Source organism: Ictidomys tridecemlineatus, chromosome 8, assembly GCF_052094955.1.
Source record: "Ictidomys tridecemlineatus isolate mIctTri1 chromosome 8, mIctTri1.hap1, whole genome shotgun sequence".
NCBI lineage: Eukaryota > Metazoa > Chordata > Mammalia > Rodentia > Sciuridae > Ictidomys > Ictidomys tridecemlineatus.
This window is the reverse complement of record NC_135484.1, coordinates 57,942,855-57,964,572: the sequence shown is the minus strand read 5'-3', so window position 1 is coordinate 57,964,572 and position 21,718 is coordinate 57,942,855. Positions and strand designations below refer to the sequence as shown.

General features: G+C 35.9%; 1 protein-coding gene and 2 pseudogenes across 5 annotated transcripts in view; all 3 read right to left on the bottom strand.

The window, feature by feature from the left end:
- The window catches only part of Hace1 (HECT domain and ankyrin repeat containing E3 ubiquitin protein ligase 1), an 82,826-nt gene extending 66,866 nt beyond the window's left edge, over positions 1-15,960 (bottom strand). For 3 of the 5 annotated variants that reach the window (XM_078019556.1, XM_005330121.5, XM_021729714.3), the window contains exons 1-5: positions 15,591-15,959; positions 9,009-9,063; positions 7,758-7,847; positions 6,749-6,853; positions 1,884-1,959 (exon numbers count right to left, since the gene is read on the bottom strand). In XM_078019556.1, coding sequence (XP_077875682.1) covers positions 1,884-1,959; positions 6,749-6,853; positions 7,758-7,847; positions 9,009-9,063; positions 15,591-15,666 — 402 coding nt within the window. In that variant the 5' untranslated portion in view covers positions 15,667-15,959. Of the gene's footprint in view, positions 1-1,883; positions 1,960-6,748; positions 6,854-7,757; positions 7,848-9,008; positions 9,064-15,590 lie in introns of those variants that run through there. The other 2 variants (XM_078019558.1, XM_078019557.1) reach the window with 2 other exon arrangements.
- Positions 15,961-19,065: 3,105 nt separating this feature from the next.
- On the bottom strand, positions 19,066-20,157 carry LOC101967298 (ribosomal RNA processing protein 1 homolog B pseudogene; annotated as a pseudogene).
- A 59-nt stretch (positions 20,158-20,216) lies between these two features.
- On the bottom strand, positions 20,217-21,032 carry LOC144365770 (ribosomal RNA processing protein 1 homolog B pseudogene; annotated as a pseudogene).
- Between the last annotated feature and the right edge of the window lie 686 nt (positions 21,033-21,718).

Below are 21,718 nucleotides of genomic sequence, written 5' to 3'. Positions count from 1 at the left end.
CATTATATATTCTATACAAAAAAATATCAAAATTAGCACTCAGAAATATTTAGACACTAAGATATGAAATTTTTAAATCCATTAAAATAGCTGAGAAGAATTGCCAGATAGGTAGACTTTAGGGGGGCAAGTTTGGGAAAGCCAAAAGACTTGTTTCCTTCACCAACCCTTGTCGAATCATTTGACTCTACATTTGTGCATGAATAATTTTATTCAATAAAAATTTTAAAATTATTTTCTACTCCATCTTCCTTGAATTTCAGGAATTAAGCAAAGAAATTAGCAGATAAAAACATATGTGATTCAACAGATTAAATTAACAACAGACACCTTATATTGCCTAAACTGGGTATTATCCTAAAGATCTACATCATTTCAAAGAGTTCACACCTCTATGGCACCTACCAAATCACTAATTCTGTAGATACACAGAACACAATCTTTCCTTACAGAGTAGATGATATTATATTGCTAATATATAACAAAACCTGTGGAGCCCATAATCATGATTAAGCTTATTATTTAATAAGCCACTCAAAAAAATTCAAATTTTAAGGAAGGTCCTCTCCTGAAAGGACCTTGCCCTCTCAACTGAGGGTATCTTTTCTTTCTCCTCTAATAAACTTTACCATATTTTAAAATACATATATAAAATATACATAGATTTATATTCTGTATATAATTTTAAATTTTATATATACCTATAAGCATATACAAAAAATACTGTTTTTCTTATATCTCTCCCCCAAAAATATTTAATCAAAAAGGCCTTGAAAACTGGCTTGGTAAGTAAATAGTCAATATTCTTCTTTATTTACAAATTAAAAGGTAAAAATCAGGCTGGGCATTGCCTAGCATGTGTGAGGAACTGGGTTCAATCCTCAGCACCACATTAAATAAGTAAATAAGTTATAAAATTCTGATAAAGAAATAGATTTTTTTAAAAAAAGATAAAAATCTACAAGTATCATCAAAGGAAGGTGAAATTCAATTTAACAAATAATACTTAATATCTTCTGCCATGACTTCAAAATTATTGTTCAATAATTCTATTTTATCTCTACTTTCAAAACGAATAAGGCTCTATTAAATGATGATGATGATTGGTTTAAAATTCTGAGATTTCAACAATCCTATTAGTAATAGCTCATACCACCTGCCCTACAATATTTACATGGCTCAAAACTAGATTAACCTGCCAGGCATAGGGGTGCATGCCTGTATTCTTAGCAACTTGAGAGTCTGAAGCAGGAGGACCACAAGTTTAAGGCCAGCCTGGGAAACTTGAGACTTGCCTCAAAATAAAAAATAAAAAGGGGTAGGGACGTAGCTCAGTGGTAAAGTGACCTTGGGTTCAATCCTCGGTACCAAAAAAAATATGGCAAAATGGATAAAAATACTAGTTTAAGATATAACACATCTAAAACAATATAGGCCAAATATTAACTGTGATTACCTCTGAACCCAGGGATTATAAGGAGTGCTAATTCTCGTTTTTACTTTATTCCTTTCTCTCTAGCCACACCATTTTCCTAAAATGAAATATTAACAGTACTCAAATGGACATAATGAAAACAGCTCTCCTACAATGAACTGATAACATATCTTAGCAGAGATGCTCCTAAGAAGTCCCTTGAAAGTCAGTGACCAAAGTTAGGCAAATAAGACTTCAAAATAAATGATAGTCATAATCTAATAAAGAGAAGGGAGAAATACAGTGAACTACAACTTAACTGAAAACTATATCTCAAATCATTCTACACCTTCTTAAATACTATAAAGAACTCACAGAAACACTCATACTACATTGTTCATTGCCATCACGTATTCAAGATTGTATTCAAAAAATTATTTTAAAAAATCTCAGATAAAATAGCACTTACTGCTGTAAGGCCTTCATTATTACAAATGTTGACATCAGCACTGTATTCTAATAATTTACTCATACATTTCTTCTGCCTAAAAAGAAAGACAGTCACAGATAATTGATACTAGAAAAAATATAACAAACTACAATTATTTTACTGAAATATTAGTTACAATCAACATTAGTTGATATATATATCTGTATTTTCAACTATAACTGCAGTATTTAAATGAACACTATTTGAAATAAAATATAAAATTGTTTCTATGATTCAAAGATAACATGATAAAGAAATAGCCATTAGGTTTTCATGTCATTGGAACAAACTTATCATTCAAACTACAGAAATTTCTAATGTTGACTAAATGGAATAGTAATTGCCATAAGAAATATAAGCATAGCAAAATGTTTCAATGCTGTACTCCACATTCTTGATTATTTTACTGAGTTATAAAAACACAATCAGAAAACCTGTAAAATGTATGTTCATGCATTCCTCTCTACCCACTTCATTTTTTCATTCATTTTTTTATGATAAAATACACATAAAATTTATCATTTTAAACATTTAAGAGTAAAGTTTTGTGGTATTTTACATAGTACAAAGTCAAAGTTCATCCATGTTGTAGCTTATGTCAAAATTTCCTTCCTTTTTGAGGCAGAATAATATTTCATTATGTGTATATGCCATATTTTGCTTAGCCATTCATCAGTTGATGGACACTTGTTTCCACATTTTAACTATTATAAATAATGCTTACGTACACAGGTATGTGAAATATTTCTTCAATACACTGCTTTCAATTCTTTTCAATATATACCCAGAAGTAAACTGCTAGATCACATAATAATTGTATTTTTAATATTGTGAGGAACTGCCATATTTTGTTTTCATGTTTGTTTCTGCAGTGCTAGGAATTGAACCCAAGACCTCATGCATGTAAGACAAGCAGTCTATCACTGAACAACATACACCTGCCCCAAAGAACTATCATATTGTTTTCCACAGCAGCTCTTCCATTTTACATTCTTACCAACTAAGGGTTCCAATTTCTTCACATACTGGCCAATATTTGTTATTTTCTGGGGTGGGTTTTTTTTTATAGTAGTCATTCTAATGATTATGAATTGGTATCTCACTGCAGTTTTATTTTGCATTTTCCTCATTAGTGATGCTGAACATCTTTTCATGTGCTTATTGGCCATTTGCATATCTTTAGAGACATGTCTCTTCAAGCATTTTGCCCATTTTTGTACAGTCCACTCACGGCATTTTGTTCACAAAGTTTCTTCTTAGCCTATCCATTCCTAGTTACTATTCAATATACATCTTAAATTCCCCTTCATTAATAAAGTCTGTATGAATTCCTGTAAACTACATGGAACCTCATATTCCTCTGGAAGCATATTACTTACTGGTATCACTCATTTGGCAATCAATACACACACACACACACACACTCACACATACACACACAGGGGCTTAACTATGCTCAGCACTGAACTGATTGAGGAAATATAATCTGTTGCATGAAGTTATGACCTAAATGAATAAATAGAAATATATATAAAACAGTGTATATAGTATTAATATATGTATTAATAATATACTATACATAGTATGTAGTGGTATATGCAGAGTAAATGGCAGATATGTATATATTACTATTTAGTCAACTAGTTCATAAACTTCTGCCATGTTTTATATCATATTTCCTTAATCAACTCATAATCAAGCATAACCAGACCAATAGTGGCTCTCAAAATTTCACTACTCAATCATTAAAATTATTAATGATCACATAAATCTTTTAAAAGAAAAAAAGGACTAGCAAATTACTTTTTTTTTTTGCCAATCACTTTTCTTGTTTTGAGTTTTACACTTAAAACAAAGTTAAATGTCATTTAAAAGTCAGATTATAAACTAGGCTAAGACTAAGGCAGGAGAATCCCAAGTTCAAAGCCAGTCTCAGCAAATTAGCAAGGCCCTCAGCAACTTAGTTTGTCTCAAAATTAAATATAAAAAGAGCTGGAAATGTGGCTCAGGAGTTAAGTGCCTCTGGGTTCAATCCTGGTGCCAAAAATAAATAAATAAATCACATTATGATCAAAGAAATGGAAGAAAATAAGGCTCAGAATAAACTCTTAAGTTTGAATATTTACAAACTTTCCTCATCTCACACATCATTATGAAGATCTTAGAAAATAAATTCTCACTAAGCACGGTAGGGCACACCTATAATCCCAGCTACTCCAAAGGTGAAAGTAAGAGGATCTCAAGTTAGAGGCCAGCCTGGGCAACCAAAGAGGACCCTATTTCAAAGTTCTTTTTGCTTTTTTTGTTTGTTTGTTTATTTGTTTTTTTAAAGAGAGTTGAGGATGTTAAAAAAGAAAATTCTCAGCTTCTATGGAAGCTTAATGGGGCTTCTTTTAGAAAGGAAGGCAATCCAACACAACACTAATAGTAAAAAGAAAAATACTAAAGCAGGCCAACAGAAATATATTATCCATCTAACAATGACAGCAAAGGAAGCAAAAGAAAAACTAATGGACCAGCAAAAGTAGTAGAATTCTCCTGTGACTTCTACTTCAGTATGGACAAATTTGAATTCATAATGAAGTTATAGAAAACAGCTATTTCAGAAAACACCAATAGCTTTAGGAAGTAACAAGGATTCAAATCAGTTAGCAAACATTTACTGAGCATCTCTATATTGTACAAGGCATCAATTCAATTTTTAAAAAGCTAAAATATTTAAATATTGGATATTAAAAGCACACTTTATTAAAAATAGAAAGGCAACCAAATTAGCAAATGGGTGATGAACTCTTCTAATTCCTCTTCTCTTGCTGACTTGATAAGTGAATCATGTAATACCTGCCAAATTTCTTCATCTTTAAAGTATAATGGTCTTTTCAATTACTATTGACAGAAACAGTGATCAAAGCTATGTACTTAAAAAGCCTGTATACTGGAAAACAATATATAAAACATCCTTTTAGCAGATCAAGAACATCCTGTCTTTCAAGTCTAAAACATACTTCTTGATCCTCACATTGAAACTGTATGAGTAAGTCTACCTACAATTACAGTGGACTTTTTAATCCCTGCCTTGTACCAATGTATCCTTCCATTTATGATGGTTGACAGAACACATATAAACTTTTCAAAGACTATTGTCACTAGCCAGGCACAGTGGCATATACCTGTAATCCCACCAACTTGGGAAGCTAAGTATTGCCAAATTCGAGGTTAGCCTTAGCAACTTAGTGAGGCTCTAAGCAACTTAGAAAAATCCTCTCAAAATAAAATACAAAAAGAGCTAAGGTATAGCACGGTGGTAAAGTGCTCCTGGGTTCAACTGCCAGTATCAAAAGGAAAAACAAAAAAGACTGTTAAGACTGTTGTCACTATCCTATTAACACCTGGGACAACAGATCTGAGATCAATTCAGCTCTATGATCTTGAGTTGACACACTACAATATACCTAAAGATTTTTATAAAAGCAACTGTTTAATCAGCATGTTGTTATCAGTTAAAACAATAGACAATTAAGCTGGTTCATGTGTTAACGCATAAAATGAGACACATCGGACAGTGTGAAAGACTATGTCTTTCCCCTGTCCAACCCAGACATCACTATGGTTCTTTATCTTTTTGGTTCAATTTTTATCCTTATATGCAAAATTTGTGCCTCAGATTGATGCAGTGGGTAATCTTATCCCAGTTTATAACAGGAAACAAAAATATCTCCAAGATTAATCAAGAGACACAACAGGAATGTACTTCCATAAAGAAGTTTTATAGGGCTGGGGATGTGGCTCAAGCGGTAGCGCGCTCGCCTGACATGCGTGCGGCCCGGGTTCGATCCTCAGCACCACATACCAACAAAGATGTTGTGTCCGCCGAGAACTAAACAATAAAAAAAAACATTAAAAATTCTCTCTCTCTCCTCTCTCACTCTCTCTAAAAAAAAAAAAAAAAAGTTTTATAGTACTCAAAAAAGTTCCTCAATGCCTCACTCAAAATCTACTTATTTTCATTTAAATTTAATTCCAATCATTTTGGTATCATTTCTTGGTCCAACAGAATTACAGATGAAAAACAGTGGCAGAGGCAGACACAGAAGTGTGACACAAGAATTCCTCATAGAAAAGAAAAACAAAAACCATAAAAATTAGAGTAGGGTTTAGAATAGCACACAATAACACAATGATGTTTAGATGATGACCAGAATTAAGAATTGGCAGAAAGAGGCAAAAATTTACTCAATACACAAAGTTTTTCACGTTTTGAAAATACTCTTTTTTTTTTTTAAGCACAATCATTTATTGAGGAAACTTTTTTCACAGTTAAAATGAAAAGTTTTTTAACACTGAAAGTACTCTTAACTAGAAAGTTTACATCAATACAGTTATTCTCAAACAATTGTAAACTTGGTACAATGTGCTCACTGTCCTTAATTCTACTACTAAAATTAACTAAACAAGTAATTTGGGAATTAAGCCATGGAGTTATGAGTGGCAAAAGACTGCAGGGAAAAAAGATAACAAAAAACAGTGGTTAAAATTATGCTTTTCAGAAAATGTCATTATAATACAAGTAATGATGAACTACTGCAATATATTTTTAGGAAGAAAAATATTAGTGAATAATAAGTTATTAAATGATATTTTTAAAAGTAACAATGACCCAAGACCCACTTTAAAGAGAAAAAATACTTATATATCCTTAAGAAACAAAAAAATTATAACAAGTAAAATGTATTATTTTTCTAATTTCTCCCTAAGACAATTATGGAGGGGAAGGTCATCAAATCAAGGTAGAGTGAAATACCAATAATAAAGCTTTAGCTACTTTAGGAAACTAAATATTTTACCCATTTCTAGCTGCCAAATGAAGAGGTGTACAGCCTGAAATATCTTGATAGTTAGGATTTGCTCCTTTCTTTAACAGCAAAACCAAGCATTCCACTGATCCACAACTAAAAAATATTAAAAGACAGTTAAAATACATTCAACGAAAGCCACACTTGACAAAGTTTAAATAAAAAACAAAAACTTCTATTAAACATTATTTTAAAACTCTGTATTTATCTACAATTTGATTTAACTTCTGTCACAAATACCCTCTATCTTCAAAATGGTACATTCTATTAGGAAAGCCAAAAAGGATTTGAGATGTTCAAATAAAGCAAAATAAAGAATTCATTTATAAAAGAAGCTATATAGTACTCTCAATTTTTGGATTTCCAGGAATCAACTTAATCATAAACAATTAATTTAAACACATCTACCTATAGCCAGAAAGAAGAACAGGTATCAATAAATTAACTGATTGATTATACAGTAGAAGACTACAGATAAAAAAAAATGGTACTCCCACAAAGATAAAAATATAGATTGCTGTATGTATACACACGGATGTATAACCAATGTGATCCTGCAATCTGTACACATAGAAAAATGAGAATTCATACCCTATTTGAATCAAATGTATGATATGTCAAAATCATTATATTGTCTTGAGCAACTAAAAAAAAAAGATAAAAATATAAAACGAATGACTTCAAATACATTTAGCTTATTCCTTCTATCCCTTTTATTGATGGGATAAAAGAAAAATTGGGTGAATTCACACTCTGTGTATGCCAGAAAAAACAACCCCATACCTAACCTAGAACAAGCTAAGACAATAGGAACTTAAGACTTGAGTTCAATCCCAAAGTTAATCATTTATCTAGAGAGAATACATAGCATACTATTTCCTAAACAGGATAAAGACTGCCTGTACTTATCTCTCCCTGTAAATATTATGAGACAATGGTGAGTCAAACTCATGATACTTAGGTTAGACCAGATTTTAACAAAAAATATCTTTAGTCTTACTTTGCTGCAATGTGAAGCAAGCTTCTTTTCACACGTCCAAATGCATAATTGACATCAAATTTTGAATTTGACAGTAGTTCAGAAACAGACCTATGCTCCCCAAAAATAAAGATTAAAAAAAGAAATCAACATGTAAACAAAAAATTTTAAACATAATAAATCAAGTTAATAGCTCTTTAGGTCTTCTTAATAATTATTCAAGGGCTGGGGGCTGTAGCTCAGTGGTAGAACACTTGCCTAGCATATGTGAGGCACTAGGTTCAATTCTCAGCACCACATATAGATAAATAAAATAAAGATCCATGGACAACTAGGGAAAAAAATAAAAAATTCTTCCTAAAAAAAAACATAATAATAATTATTCAAAAGGTTCTATTTCTTATCAACCAAAAAGTAAAGCACTATTCTAAAGTACAGAATGGTAGCCAGAAAATATTACCCATAATTGAAATGCCCTCACCATAAACTGGTGCTGAAGGTTTCCTAATTCGCCACTTAAGTTGTGCTGTTACATGTTCTGAGGATATCTAACAGAGTAAATTGGCTTCAGCTCTCCCCAGATCCTTGAAAAACAAAGGGAATAGGCATAGCTGGTCCCCTAGCCAAAAGTTGAGTCTACCTATTATTAATTTTAGCCAAGTAAAAAAAAAAAGTCAGACAAAAACACCTTTTAAATATACTAGAGAGAAAATATAAAGCCAAAAAATAACTTATGTTTTAAATTTACTTCAAAAAAATTTTTCTTCACTTTCTTCTCATTGTACACCCAACTATCCACTAGCCAACTAGAGCAGAGCTGACTGCTACAAGAATAAAAATCCCTTCACAAAGCCTGTATTTTAAACATGCCTCTATAAAAAGAGTGTCAATACTACATCAATAAAAAGAACATCAAAGTAGAAGCACAAAAGGAAAGTAAGCTACCCTCAGATGTAATCTTTCCTATAAAGATCAGTAGTAATCCTTAAAAGAAACCACTGCAATGTTTTTTTCTATTTCAATAACCAATTAAATACTGAACATAAAATCTAATTATTCATTTAGAAAATCTCCTACCATAAAATTTTACAGCTTAGATATAGTTCTTGGGAAATTTTGTTCCTTATTTCACAACAGAAAATTATAATAGAGATGTTAAAACTGGCCTCAGGACATTTCTATATGCAAACTGTGAATCTGTGTGTGTCTGTGTGTATAATATTCAGAAGAAAGTTTACTTCTAAGGCATAAATTTATGAAAGAGACACTCACCTGTGTTGATCAGCCATAACCATTGGCATTAATGTGTAAACTGCAGTTTCATTATCTGAGTTTCAAACAAAAGAAAAAGACTTAATTAATAGTCTACTTTTTACAAAGGGTGATATTTAAGATTAAAAAGTTTTCTTTTGAGACAAGGTCTCACTGTGTTGCCCAAGCTGGCCTCGAGCTCCTAAACAATCATCCAGCAGTACCCTCCCCATTATCTGGGACTACAGATGTGCACCACCATGCCCACTCTAAGATTAGAGTTTTCTTAACTCTACAAAAAAAATGAGAAAGAGAGGTAGAAGAAGGTAAGAATAGTGCAGAATAGCAAAGGTAGTGAAAAATTTATAACTACTACATAATTTCTCATCTCCTCTACTGTGGTCACAAAAGAGATGCAGCTTTCGGATACAAGGAGCAAATTGAAGAGCTTATATTTTCTGTAGTTTTAATAACCATAATGTATTTCCAAAGTGATATTTTATCATACTTGCATATACACTTTGAGAAATTTTAAATATTTATGGATATTAAAGATACATATACTAAGCTAAACCAGGCACAGTGATGCATACCTGTAATCCTAGCAACTCATGACGCTGAGGCAGGAGAATCAAAAGTTCAAAGACAGCCTCAGCAACTTAGCAAGATCCTGTCTCAAAATAAAAAAATGAAAAGGACTGGGGTTGTAACTTAGTGATTAAGTGCCCTTGGGTTCAGTCCTTGGTACCGCCTCCCAAAAATGCATATACTAAAATAATTTTGCAACCTTAAGCTCTTCAGTTTGCTCCTTATATCCGGAAGCTGCATCTCTTTTGTGACCACACTAAAGGAGATGAGAAATTATGTAGTAGTTGTAAATTTTGTACTACCTTTGCTATTCTGCACTATTCTTACCTTCTTAGGTAAGAACCTTAGACCTGGTACTTCCTTCTTGATAACATAATAGAAGAAATTATTTTCAAAGTTTTAAGAAACAGAATTAAAAACAATTTTACTTATTACATTACACTATTCAAATTTGCAATCCTTTGTAATCCTGTAAATTAACAAACACATGATTCCAAAGAAAAGGTTAAAAATCAACACCTATAATGCCATATTATTCTCATGTACATTTTACCTAATGTTTTGAACTTATTATTACTAATAGTCATGTCTCAAGTCATTTTAGAGGTTTATATTTTTTAAATTATTTACAGAGAGGAAACCTTGAAAATCCCAAATAAAATCAGTGGATTAAAGTTTGAAGAGAAACAAGGTATTTCCATTGTATCAAAGTATCTCCCCAAAATATTAACTAATTACAATGGAAAATGGTAAATTTTTTTTTAAAATATTTTTTAGTTGTTGATGGACCTTTATTTTATTTATTTGTATGTGGTGCTGAGAATCGAACCCAGCGCCTCACACATGCTAGGCAAGCGTGCTACCACTGAGCCACAACCTCAGCCCCAGAAAATGGTAAATTTACAGTAAAGAACCCAGCAAATACTACCTTAGTCAACTGACAAATGATAACATCACTAAAAATAATTCATATCAATACACAGTAGCTCCTGATATGATCAACTGAGGACACATAACTTTTGTAAATACACACACACACCCCAGACCTATAACATTCTTGACCAAAATGTACAACTTCAATCTAATTATGAGAAAACACCTGACAAACCCACGTTATGGGGAATTCCACAGAATGCCTTATCAGTCAGTCCTCTTTAAATCTCCAGGTCACTGGATAAAAGGAAAGGCTAAGGAATTATTCACAGTTTGGGAAAAAAATAAAGAAACACAGGGGCTGGGGTTGTGGTTCAGTGATAGAGCGCTTGCCTCACACTTGTGAGGCACTGGGTTCAATCCTCAGCACCACATAAAAATAAATAAACAAAATGAAGGTATTTAAAAAAAAATGAATAAAGAAACATAACTAAATATGTGGCATCCTGGACTGACCCTAAAATAGAAAAAGGACATGAGTAGGAAAACTTGTGAAATTCTAATGAAGTCTGTAAGGTAGTTAACAGCACTATTATATGAATATTAATTTCTTAGTCATGATAATTGTACTCTGGTTATACAAGATGTTAACATCAGAGAAAACTGAGTGAAGGGTTATGGGAATGTTGTATTATTTATACAAATTTTCTATGAGTCTAAAATTACTGGAAGAAAATTTTTAGAGGAGGAGAGACTGTTATAGAATAAGAGTCTGGGCTGGGGTTGTGACTCAGTGGCAGAGCACTTGCCTAGCACATGTGAGGCGCTAGTTTCGATTCTCAGCACCACATGAAAAATTAAATGAAGATATCATGTCCATCTACAACTAGAAATATTTTTTTAAAAAAGAGTCTTAAGAGATGGATCAACTAAATGTAATGTGTTGACTGAATACTAATTCAAACAAAGCAACTTTAGAGAATTTTGCGGGGAGGGAGGCTACCAGGGATTGAACTTGGGGGCACTAAACCACTGAGCTACATCCCCAGACCTGTTTTGTATTTTATTTAAAGATAGGGTTTCACTAGAGTTCTCAGTGTCTTGCTTTTGCTGAGGCTGGCCTTGAACTCGAAATCCTCCTGCCTCAACTTCCCAAACTGCTGGGATTACAGGTATGCACCACCATAACCAGCTTGAAAACCATTATCTTAAAGGCATTTTTGTTTTCACTAGGCTAGGGATCCAAAGGCACTGTTTTAAAAACTTTATATATATGATCTCTTTTTTCTTCACAATCACTTTATGAAGTACCATTATCCCCATTTTACAAATGAGAAAACTGAAACACAAAGTAACAAGCTGTGTAATGGCAACAAACCACGGATTCTATACTCTGATAATATTATATGCCTTATAGTGTACCCAGAATATGCTATATACAGTAACCAAAAAGTCCATGATATGATACACTCTAATTTGTTTTATCTTCTTCTATTTCTTTCTTTAAAATGCTAACTGCAATCCAATAAAATGTTCTCAATAATTACCAATGAGTCACTACCAGAAGTTGAAAAGATTACACAAAGCCTCCTTTGGTATAACAACATTCTTTCTCTCAATAATACACACCCCAATTAAAAAAAATCTGAGTCTCTAAACAATGACAATTTCCATAATTTAAAAAAAAGTGATAAACAGGTAATACCCTTTTTTGTAAATTTAAATACAAATCAAAATAGTACATAATTGTAAGTGAGCATCATAAGATTTACATTGGTTTTATCTGTAAGGTTTTTATTTAGATAAAATTTAGAAATCAGGCATGGTAGTACATGCCTGTAATCCCAGCAGTTCAGGAGGCTGAGACAATAGAATCCAAGGCTCCAGGCCAGTCTCAGCAATTTAGCAAGACCCTAAGCAACTTAGTGAGACCCCATCTCAAGGACATGGCTCAGCGATTAAGTGCCCCTGCATTCATTCAATTCCTGATACCAAAAATAAATAAAATTTAAAAATTTTAAATTTAGATGTGGCTCTTATATTTTAAGTCTCATTTAACCTTGTAAATATATAGGTCACTACAAGGATAGGTAAGATAAAGAATATATCCACAACTATATTCCTAAAAGGAGACTAAAAAATATTAGACTAAGAAAGAACAGTATAAAATTTGTTGCCAGATGCTTCCTTTTCCACACCTAAGTAAATACCCGGAAACCTAGGTAAGTTTTCAAAGTGATAAGCAAAATTTAACCTCTTGCTTTATAGATATGTTGGCCATTTTTATTAATAGTTTTGATTTACTCAACTATTAAAAGGAAAATCTTAAATAAAAAGGAGCTCAATTTATTATAAATAATTTCTTTTCAAACCATTAATGAGAATAATTTGTTTTAAAGCTGATAATTATCCTAATGATCATTCAAATATGTATGCTAAAATGCACTCAAATTCTTATTAAACAAACTACCTTCACTGTAAATGCAATAATTTAAACTATTTTCTCTACATATGTAAACAATATACACAAATCTTCTAAAGTTCCTTGATAATCCACATCCCTGAAATAATTTCTTTGCCTTCGCCTGTTTTTCTCTCACAAGGCTATTCCTGTATTAGCCCTGCCTAGGATGACTCAACAACCTAGACTCCATTTCTTGGTGGTCATACTCAGGTTTTCACCACCTCAAGGAAAAAACTGTGCCCCCTACCCCCAGTATCCAAGTCAGTAAATCATGCAACAAAGTTGACTATAGAGTAAAAGACAGCTTAAAACTTTACAGTTGTTAAGAATTTAGTCTAATTAGATGCTTACTAACTGCTGAGTTTTAACAAGGCAAAAAAAAATCTCATTATTTCTTAAATGTACACTATTAGCACTTCTGTTCATTCCTCACAATACAAACGTTAATGTGAATTTGTAGAATGTACTATACACTCAGAAAATTGAAAAAATAATCAGAAGTTAGGATCGAAGATAAATTTAAGAAACAAAATGAATAAATTCATCATAAATCAAAGAAAAAAAACAGATAAACAAGATACCAGTTTTTCCTAGCAACATAGGAAAAAGTCTTACTTTTAATTGTAATACTCTTAGTTTCTAACCACTCAGACTGCTAAGGGTAATTTCCAGGTGTAAGTTGAGAACCTGATGCTTAAATGTTGATATAATTAAATCTTATTATTCTTTTTCTAAGAATTAACCATGGGGAAACAGGCAGAGTAAGTCTTAAGTATAAAGTTGCTCCCATAAAATCAGTTATAAAAACAAAAATCATGCATCTTATGAAATCCTGCGAAGTCATTAAGCATATAAGAATATAAAAAAATGTTTATGAGGGGCTGGAGGTGTAGCCCAGTGGTAGAGCACTTTTCTGGCATACCTGAGTTTGATGCTTACTCAGCACCACTCCAAAAAAAAAAAGTTTGAGACGTTTTCTAAATGCACAATAAGACTATATGCAGTACAATTTTATTTTGACGGGTAAAGAAAAGGAACTAACAATGGAAGGAAATAAAGAAATGCTAACATTATTTATTATTGATATGGTGGTAGAAATACTATCAAAGTCTTTCAAATTATATTTATGTAAAAAATATTGGATGCACACTGGGCAATACAAATTCCAATGTCAATGAAACTACACACAAAGTCTTCTCAACTTATACCGATAATCTGACTTGGAAAATAAGTGAGAGCAGCACTTAAAGAACAGATTCAAAGATGGAAGTTAGAATAGAGAGAAAAAGTTGCAGCTGGAAATCTAGTTACTAAAATCCAGGACTTAACTACTTCATACTAACAAAATACCAAAGTGTCTGCCATAAATCTTCCTTACTCTGAATCTTAAGTAGAAACTCAGGAAATTTTTTGCAAGAAAATTATCCCAAAGTCCCCAATCCCACAATTCTTTCAAGATTCCCAAGGGGTGAGGAGGAGGTTATGGCTCGGAGGTAGAACACTCCATGCCTGAGGCATTGGGTTAGATCATCAGCACCACCTAAAGTAAAACAAAAACATTGTGTCCACCTATAACCAAAAATAAATAAATATTTTTAAAAAAGATTCCCCGGCTGGGGTTGCAGCTAAGTTGTAGAGTGCTCGCCTATCATGCACGAGGCACTGGGTTCGATCCTCAGCACCACATAAATGTAAAATAAAGATATTGTGTCCATCTAAAGCTTAAGAATAAATATTTAAAAAAAAAAAAAAGATTCTCAAGTCCTCCTTCCAATAACCTATAACTTTCCCAGCACCAATTCAAAGAAAGTTATTTTAAAAAATGAAACAACATAAACTACAATTAAGTGGGAGGGTATTCACCAGCCCTAACTCCCTCCTAATCTCACTTGCTCACTTGGGCATAAAAAGCCATTCTCTTAGAGGCATCACTGCCACCTCCTTCAGGCACTAAAACATCTGGATTCCTGAGGCTACAAACAAAACAAAACGGAAGCATTTTTCTCTTTTATTATTAGAGTTTTACCTATCCTGAAGGAATGCTGGCACACTGAACTAATAAGAGTTCTGAAATACAGGGACCCTGTCTTCTTCCTCTTTTTTGACGCACCTCAGTTTCCACCTGGCCCACTGAATAAATGAAGCATGAAGGGAGGCATGCCTATTAAAGAAAAATGTATTTGTGTATACACACCAACTTTGAGAATACCTAAGTGATGACTGATGATCTTTTGTCAACAGACAAAACACAGTAGCGCCCAACATCTTAAATTATTAAGAATAAAATTGCTTGCCCCCGCCCCCGCCCTCCAGCAGCATAAAGTAAATAGGATCTTTGGAGCCTCTCCCTATCCCCCAAGCAATACTGTAAAATGGCTCGTAACTAGCGTTCTCTGAATACGGGTCTCCACCATCGGCTGGTATTCCTGCTCAGTCCCCCAAAATCGACAGTCAGGAAAGACCCCTGTTCGGATTGTTCCGGCAGCAGATCCCTAACAGACACGGCCTCTCCCACAAACTCCCACCTGCCGGGGCAGGAGCAACCCGCCAGGGGGGTGCTGGGGGTCCCGGCCCGGGCCCTACCAGCTCAAGAAAGTAAAGTGGGCTTTAGGTTAGTTTTTTCACTACACCTTGACACGGCCCGAGCCCAGACCTCTCTGGTCCCTAGCCCCGCTCACCCTCCGGCAACTCCACGGTGCGAGCACGGCGCAGCGAGCGCGTCAGGCGGTTAAGCTGTTCCATCGCTCTCTCCATCCTCAGCGCGTCCTACGAGATCGCCGCGCTGCGCCGGCGGCCTTCGCGCCAGCGCCCTACATCCCGCCCCAGGCCCGGCCAGTGGGCAGAGAAGTGGAATCCTCCAGGCCAGCACCCGTGACTGCGACAGAGGCTCGGAGCTGTGTCCTGGTTCCAAGACCCTCTGCTTCTATACAGACCACCAGCGCGGGGGACCACCCGCAGCCACCTCAGCTCGCGCTGTTCCTACAGAGGCCGGCGCTCCACAGCGGCCGGGGCTCTTCTTCTGGACTCGCACGGCCTTCTGGGAACTGTAGTTCCGGGCTGGCAGGGCGCGCTCCTGGGGCGGAGCCACGCCGGAGGCTGTGCGCCCCACCCAGCTCCGCCCAGCCCTTCTGCCACTGGGCCAGGGCAGTGAGTGAGGCGAACAGTGCTGTTTGTACCTCCGAATCCCGGAGAGACTTCCCAGGCGTTCCCTCCGGAGTTGTACAGGAGCAGTTACCTTCAATTCTATCACTCCCCTAAAACTTAATGAGTATAAAACACAATTGGGGATTTCACAATTATTCTTAAATCATCACCAATATCCATTCTGGTATTGATACATTCTTTTTTTCCAGATAAGTGAACTCTTTAAATATTATTTGTCAAATTTGAGGAGTAATAAGTTAAACAAATGTGAAAGCAAACTGCGCGTTTTCCTTCTCTGTAAGAAAGTAACAATAGCTTAATACTTTGTGTCTCATACTGAGTGACTTCTGGGGGTAGGGGCAGCCTTGCTAGATCCTTCTAGTTACCACAACACCTAGCACCAAGTTGAAACTTGGGGAATGATTGAAATAAAAACAGCTTGAAAGAAAATTTTGGTACAATGCAGTCTCAATGTGATGACATCCTAATGGTAAATGCAAAAGACTTCAAAAAACCTTGACAACAACAAGTGTGGAAGAAATTAATAGAAAGCAAATCAGTGGGAAAAAATCGTATTTGTCATCTGTGCATAGCAGTTAAACACCAAGCCAGGTTACGACGGAAATTTGAGCACCTGAAACTTGGAAGAATTAATCCCATCAGGGTATTAATAGGAGCCTGGTTAACACAACTGATGATGAAAAGTTAAGGAAGAAATTCTTAAGTTTGTTACCAGTGCTAAGGTGATGCTTGAGTAGGGGAGAAGGAATGGGTTTGACTTTCTCAACTTCTTCTCCCTCAAAAAGGCAAAGGTATCCCTGCAATGGATGGGCAGTAAGCATAAAAAAGAGAGTCTCATCTGCCCATACAAGATATGAAGTGGCAGATTGTGGTTGTTACTGTTTGGGTGTTCCCTGTCAAAGCCATCCTAAATCAGTTCTAGCCTATAACTGCCATCACCTTCACCTAACCTGTTGGTTCAGATAAGACTAAACCAGTCTGGCAACAAGATGGGAGAAGTCAACCCTTCGAAGGTATTTCAAATGCTGTGAGCCAGCGTGGACCATGCCCAGTCTTTGCAGTAGCTCTGGAGATGGGCGTAACCTATTGGGAACTGGACAGCCCACCTTCTGTCTTTTATGGTGAATAACATTCTTTGGAAGGTCTTTGATGTGCCCTATATAAATAAAGCAAGCCCAGGCTCCATTTTGCTTTTTAGTATAGAAGATTCCTCTGTATGATTGGCTTAAACGTCCAACCCCCGGTTTTTGAAATTATTTCTGTATTGTATCCTGTGTTTTTTTTTTTTTCACCATTCTATTTTTCTTAGCTTTTATTCCACAGCCAGCCCATTCCACCGAGGGGAACCACATTTCCACTGCCCAGTGCGAGATGTGGGGGGAAGGTCATATGTGTGAAAGAAAAATAAAGGTGGAAGCCACAGTTTAGGTATACCTAAGTTCAACTGTCTATAACCATGTAACCAAAACTTAAGTCATTCCAATTTCCCAAAATGTTATCTCTAACCATAAACAAAACATAAACTTTATGTCCCTGTCAGCATGATTCAGTGAAATTAAACTAATCAGCTATAGAGAAATCAGCTTAAATAGCTGTTTGATGTTAAAGAAAAAAAATGTTAATAATACCAGTCAATCACAAAAGAAATCAAAGTTCTTCCTCCTTTTTTTTTTTTTTTGTGGTGCTAGAGATCAAACCCAGAGACTTATGCATACAAAGCAAGTACTCTATCAACTGAGCTATCTCCCCAGCCCTCCTTTAATGCTTTATAAACTGTGCTGTAACTGCAATAAGGTGTCTTACTACAGTTCAAAATCTCCTGGATCACAATCTGTACTCTTTGAATGCCAATAAATTTTTAACTTTTTTCTAACTTGATTTGATTTGATTTTTTACATATGAAAAGATAAAACAAAGCATCTATTTGCTCTAAGAGACTGCCTTTTCCTCAAATTTCAAAGAGGAATTGAAGATAACATATATCTGATAAATATTAACCAAAACATAAGGTGTTTGGATCTGCCTGACTTTGGATCCCAGTATTCCACTGTGTTCAATCTAGGTCAACATTTTCTTTCATCTTCTCTTTCTTTTTTAAAACTGTTGTTTTCTAATTGTACAGATTATAGAGGTCAGGGCTGCTGGGCTCTGCCTTCTTTTTCAGTGTCCTCTCGCACTGGGATCAAGGTTCTCCAGAGAAACAGAACCAATTTGTGTGTGTGTGTGTGTGTGTGTGTGTGTGTGTGTGTGTATTTAAGAGATTTATTATAAGGAACTGACCCATGATTACTAAAGCTGGCAAACCCAATGTCTATGGTGTGTGGGCCAGCATGTTTGAGACCCAGGAAACTCATTGGAATAATTCCAACCCAAAAACTGCTAACCAGGGACAGCCAATGCTGCAGATGAAGTTAAAGGCAGTTAGCTGGAGAATTCCTTCTTGCTCTAAGAAGCTGGTCTTTTAGTACTATTCAGACCTTCAGTTGATAAGTCAAAGCCCACCCACATTATGGAGGACAATCTGCTTCACCCACAGTTCACAAATTTAAATGTTAACTTCATCCAAAATTATCATCCAACTTGATACATAAAATTAACCATCATAAACAATATTAAAATGAACAAAATTAAAGCAAAAATAAAATAGTTTTTAGAGTGCAGGAGAATCAAAAGGCAGTTTATCATTGTCCTCAGCCTACACCTAAAAACATAGACTAAAAATAAAACTACACTTGGCAGAACTACAAGAATAAATTTACCACCACAGCCATAAATTTTTAACACCCTTCACTATGAAACTGATAGAACTAACAGAAAAAGAAAAAAGATAGGTATGAATATAGAACATTCAAAATATTTAATGACAGGCCTCATTAAAGGGCATATATGAACATTCACTTCACCTAACAAAGAGGAAATACAGATTCTTTTAAATTATAAATGTTAGATTTACAAAAATACAAAGGTGCTGGGCAAGGTGGTACATGCCTATAATCCCACTCTGTGGAGGGGCCTTTTCTCAGGGTTAAAGGCCACTTGGGCAGGGCCCGTGGGGCTTACCATATTCTTGTCTGTCTTCTTGAATTCTGCAGTTGTAATTCTGTGCAATCCAAAGGTGACTGTCTTGGACTAGAGGTGTTTTGTTCATCTGGACAGCTAGCTATGCAGGACAGTGGGCAGCACTGCTTTTGACTTTTCTGAAGAACAGCGGTTTGGTAAGAAATAGGAGTCAAACTTCACAAAGTCCTTCTCTGTTCTCATTGGCCACCGTCCTGATGCTTCCTAGATCTTGGATCTGCGTGACTTTGGATCCCAGTATTCCACTGTGTTCAATCTAGGTCAATATTTCTTTCATCTTCTCTTTCTTTTTAAAAACTGTTGTTTTCTAATTGTACAGATTGTGGAGGTCAGGGCTGCTGGGCTCTGACTTCTTTTTCAGTGTCCTCCTGCACTGGGGTAGGGTGACCTGGCCATACTCTCCCTCTTCGAGGCTCAAGGAAGGTCAGGCCAGTGTGGTCTAGTCACTGCTGTTGACCAGGACAGCTCCAAGCTTATGCTTTCTTTTCAGGACTTGAGCTCATCTGTTGGGGAACCTCTGGCAGCTGATCTCTGAAGATGACGCCTACCAGGGTCACTCTGAGACTTGTCTTCCAGAGGAAACTCTATGGATCCCAGATCTCTCCCTGTGCCTTCAGCCTCTTTCTTCTTAGCCTCTTCCTCCTGTTGTGTGTGGGGACAACAGGAGGAGATGCTCTGAGCTACTCTCCTCCCCTGTGCTGGACTTTACCCTTGCTCTGGGTAAAGTTGCAAGCACCTGTAGGGCCTGCCTCTGAGAAGTTGGAGGTCCCTGTCCCTGCTCTATGCTGAAGGTGTGGCCACTTCCCTGGTGCCCCAAGTCTCAGGCTGGGGGTGGTTCTTCTTCTTTTTTTCCTTTTTCTCTTCTGAATGCTGCCTTCATTGACCTCTTTCTCAGAAAGAAAGACAGTTTTCTGTCTCTTTCTCCAAGTCAGCTTTCTTCAAAAGCTTATGTCCCTGCCCCCCGCCACCACCACCACCTTCCTTGACTAAGGGCTTGATCATCTTCATCAGTAGAAATGTCCTCAGGAAAACTGAGTTGAGAAGTCACCTTTAGTGAGAACTTAGAACTTTTTGATTAGTTTGCAGAGATGCTTCTGGTTGAAAGGAGGGATGCTTTTCTTGTTGGTTATTTCAAGGAGTTTGTTGGCAACAGCCTTTTAGTCAAACTGGAGTAGTAACCCTGTGTCCTTGAAGATTCCACAATCTATCCTTTCTCTTTCTTCATTGATTCTGTCTCTCTGGGAGTGGTATTTTCCCAGTGCTGTCTTCTTTCAGCTGATTGCTGCTGCCTCATTTTCAGAAGTCTCTTCTTCAGAGGTCACCACTACACACTGTCATTTTCTGTTCCTCCATTGTCCTTTCAGGTACAAAAGAAAACTAATCTACAATGACTTCTAAAACACCTCAAGGTATTGTCTGTATCAGTGTATGGTCCTTGGTCTTGGCAGCAATTTTGCAGAACGGATCAATAAACTTGAGGTTCTAAGCCAAAAGCTCTTTCCTTCCCACTTTGGGAAGTTCATCCAGGTAAATATTAATAAAGTGGAATCTCACTCCAGGAGAATGACTCTCAGGACGCAGGACCTACTTCATCAGAACATACAGAAAAAAATCTTGATTCAGCTTTCTTCCCAGCCATTCCATTTCAGAACTTCAAAAAACTGCCTCCAGTCCAGATGGATCAACATATATTTGTGCAGGCGCAGCACGTCTATTCTCTTCCGTTCTCTATTCATGGTTTGCCAAAAGGTCTGAATGAACAGGTGCACAAATGCTATGAACAGGGAAGTTTTGAAAAACACGAAAACATCAGAACTTAAGAGCCTCTGAGCTAGCTGTTAACAAAATGGATGAGTTGGGAAATAGTTTTCGCTAGCTCCTCCTGCAGAAGGGGTTCATACTACACCCACAGTAGAAGAGTCCTTTCCATATTTTTAGGAGTTCTCCTTGGCTGAAACTTCTTTTCTGAATCTGCGCCTTCAAGGTGAGGTACTGGCGCAGCTTCCTCACCACCTGATAGGTCGCTGACACCCTCTTCGCGGACACTAGCGGCTGAAAGAACTGGAGATCCACTGGCTGCACAGTAGTAGAGCCAGTACCAGACCAAGCATCCCCGGCAGCACGCTGTAGGCCGCGCCTGCGCAGAGAAGGATATAATTATCTTATCAAGGTAAATCTGAAGAGAGAACTGGGTAGATTGAGAAATGTTTTTGTTTTTGTGATAAAACAAATAACATTTAATGATGGATTGGGTAAGGGAAATAGGGGGGAAAGTCTAGCTTATATGCATGTATGAGAGTACCATTCTCTGGAACAGAAAACACTGGAATAGAATCAGATTCAGAGAAGATCATGTCATGGAAAATATGAAATACCTTCAAGGTATTGAAATAGAGACACCAGGTAGATGATTGGACCTGCATGACTATTGTGAGCTAGAGATACATATCTGGATATATAACTGTATGAATGGCATTTGCAGCCTAAGGAGAGTGTGTAACTGGAAATAAAGAGTTAATTTGTCCAAGACACCCCTACAGATTGATCTCTCATATACAGGAGG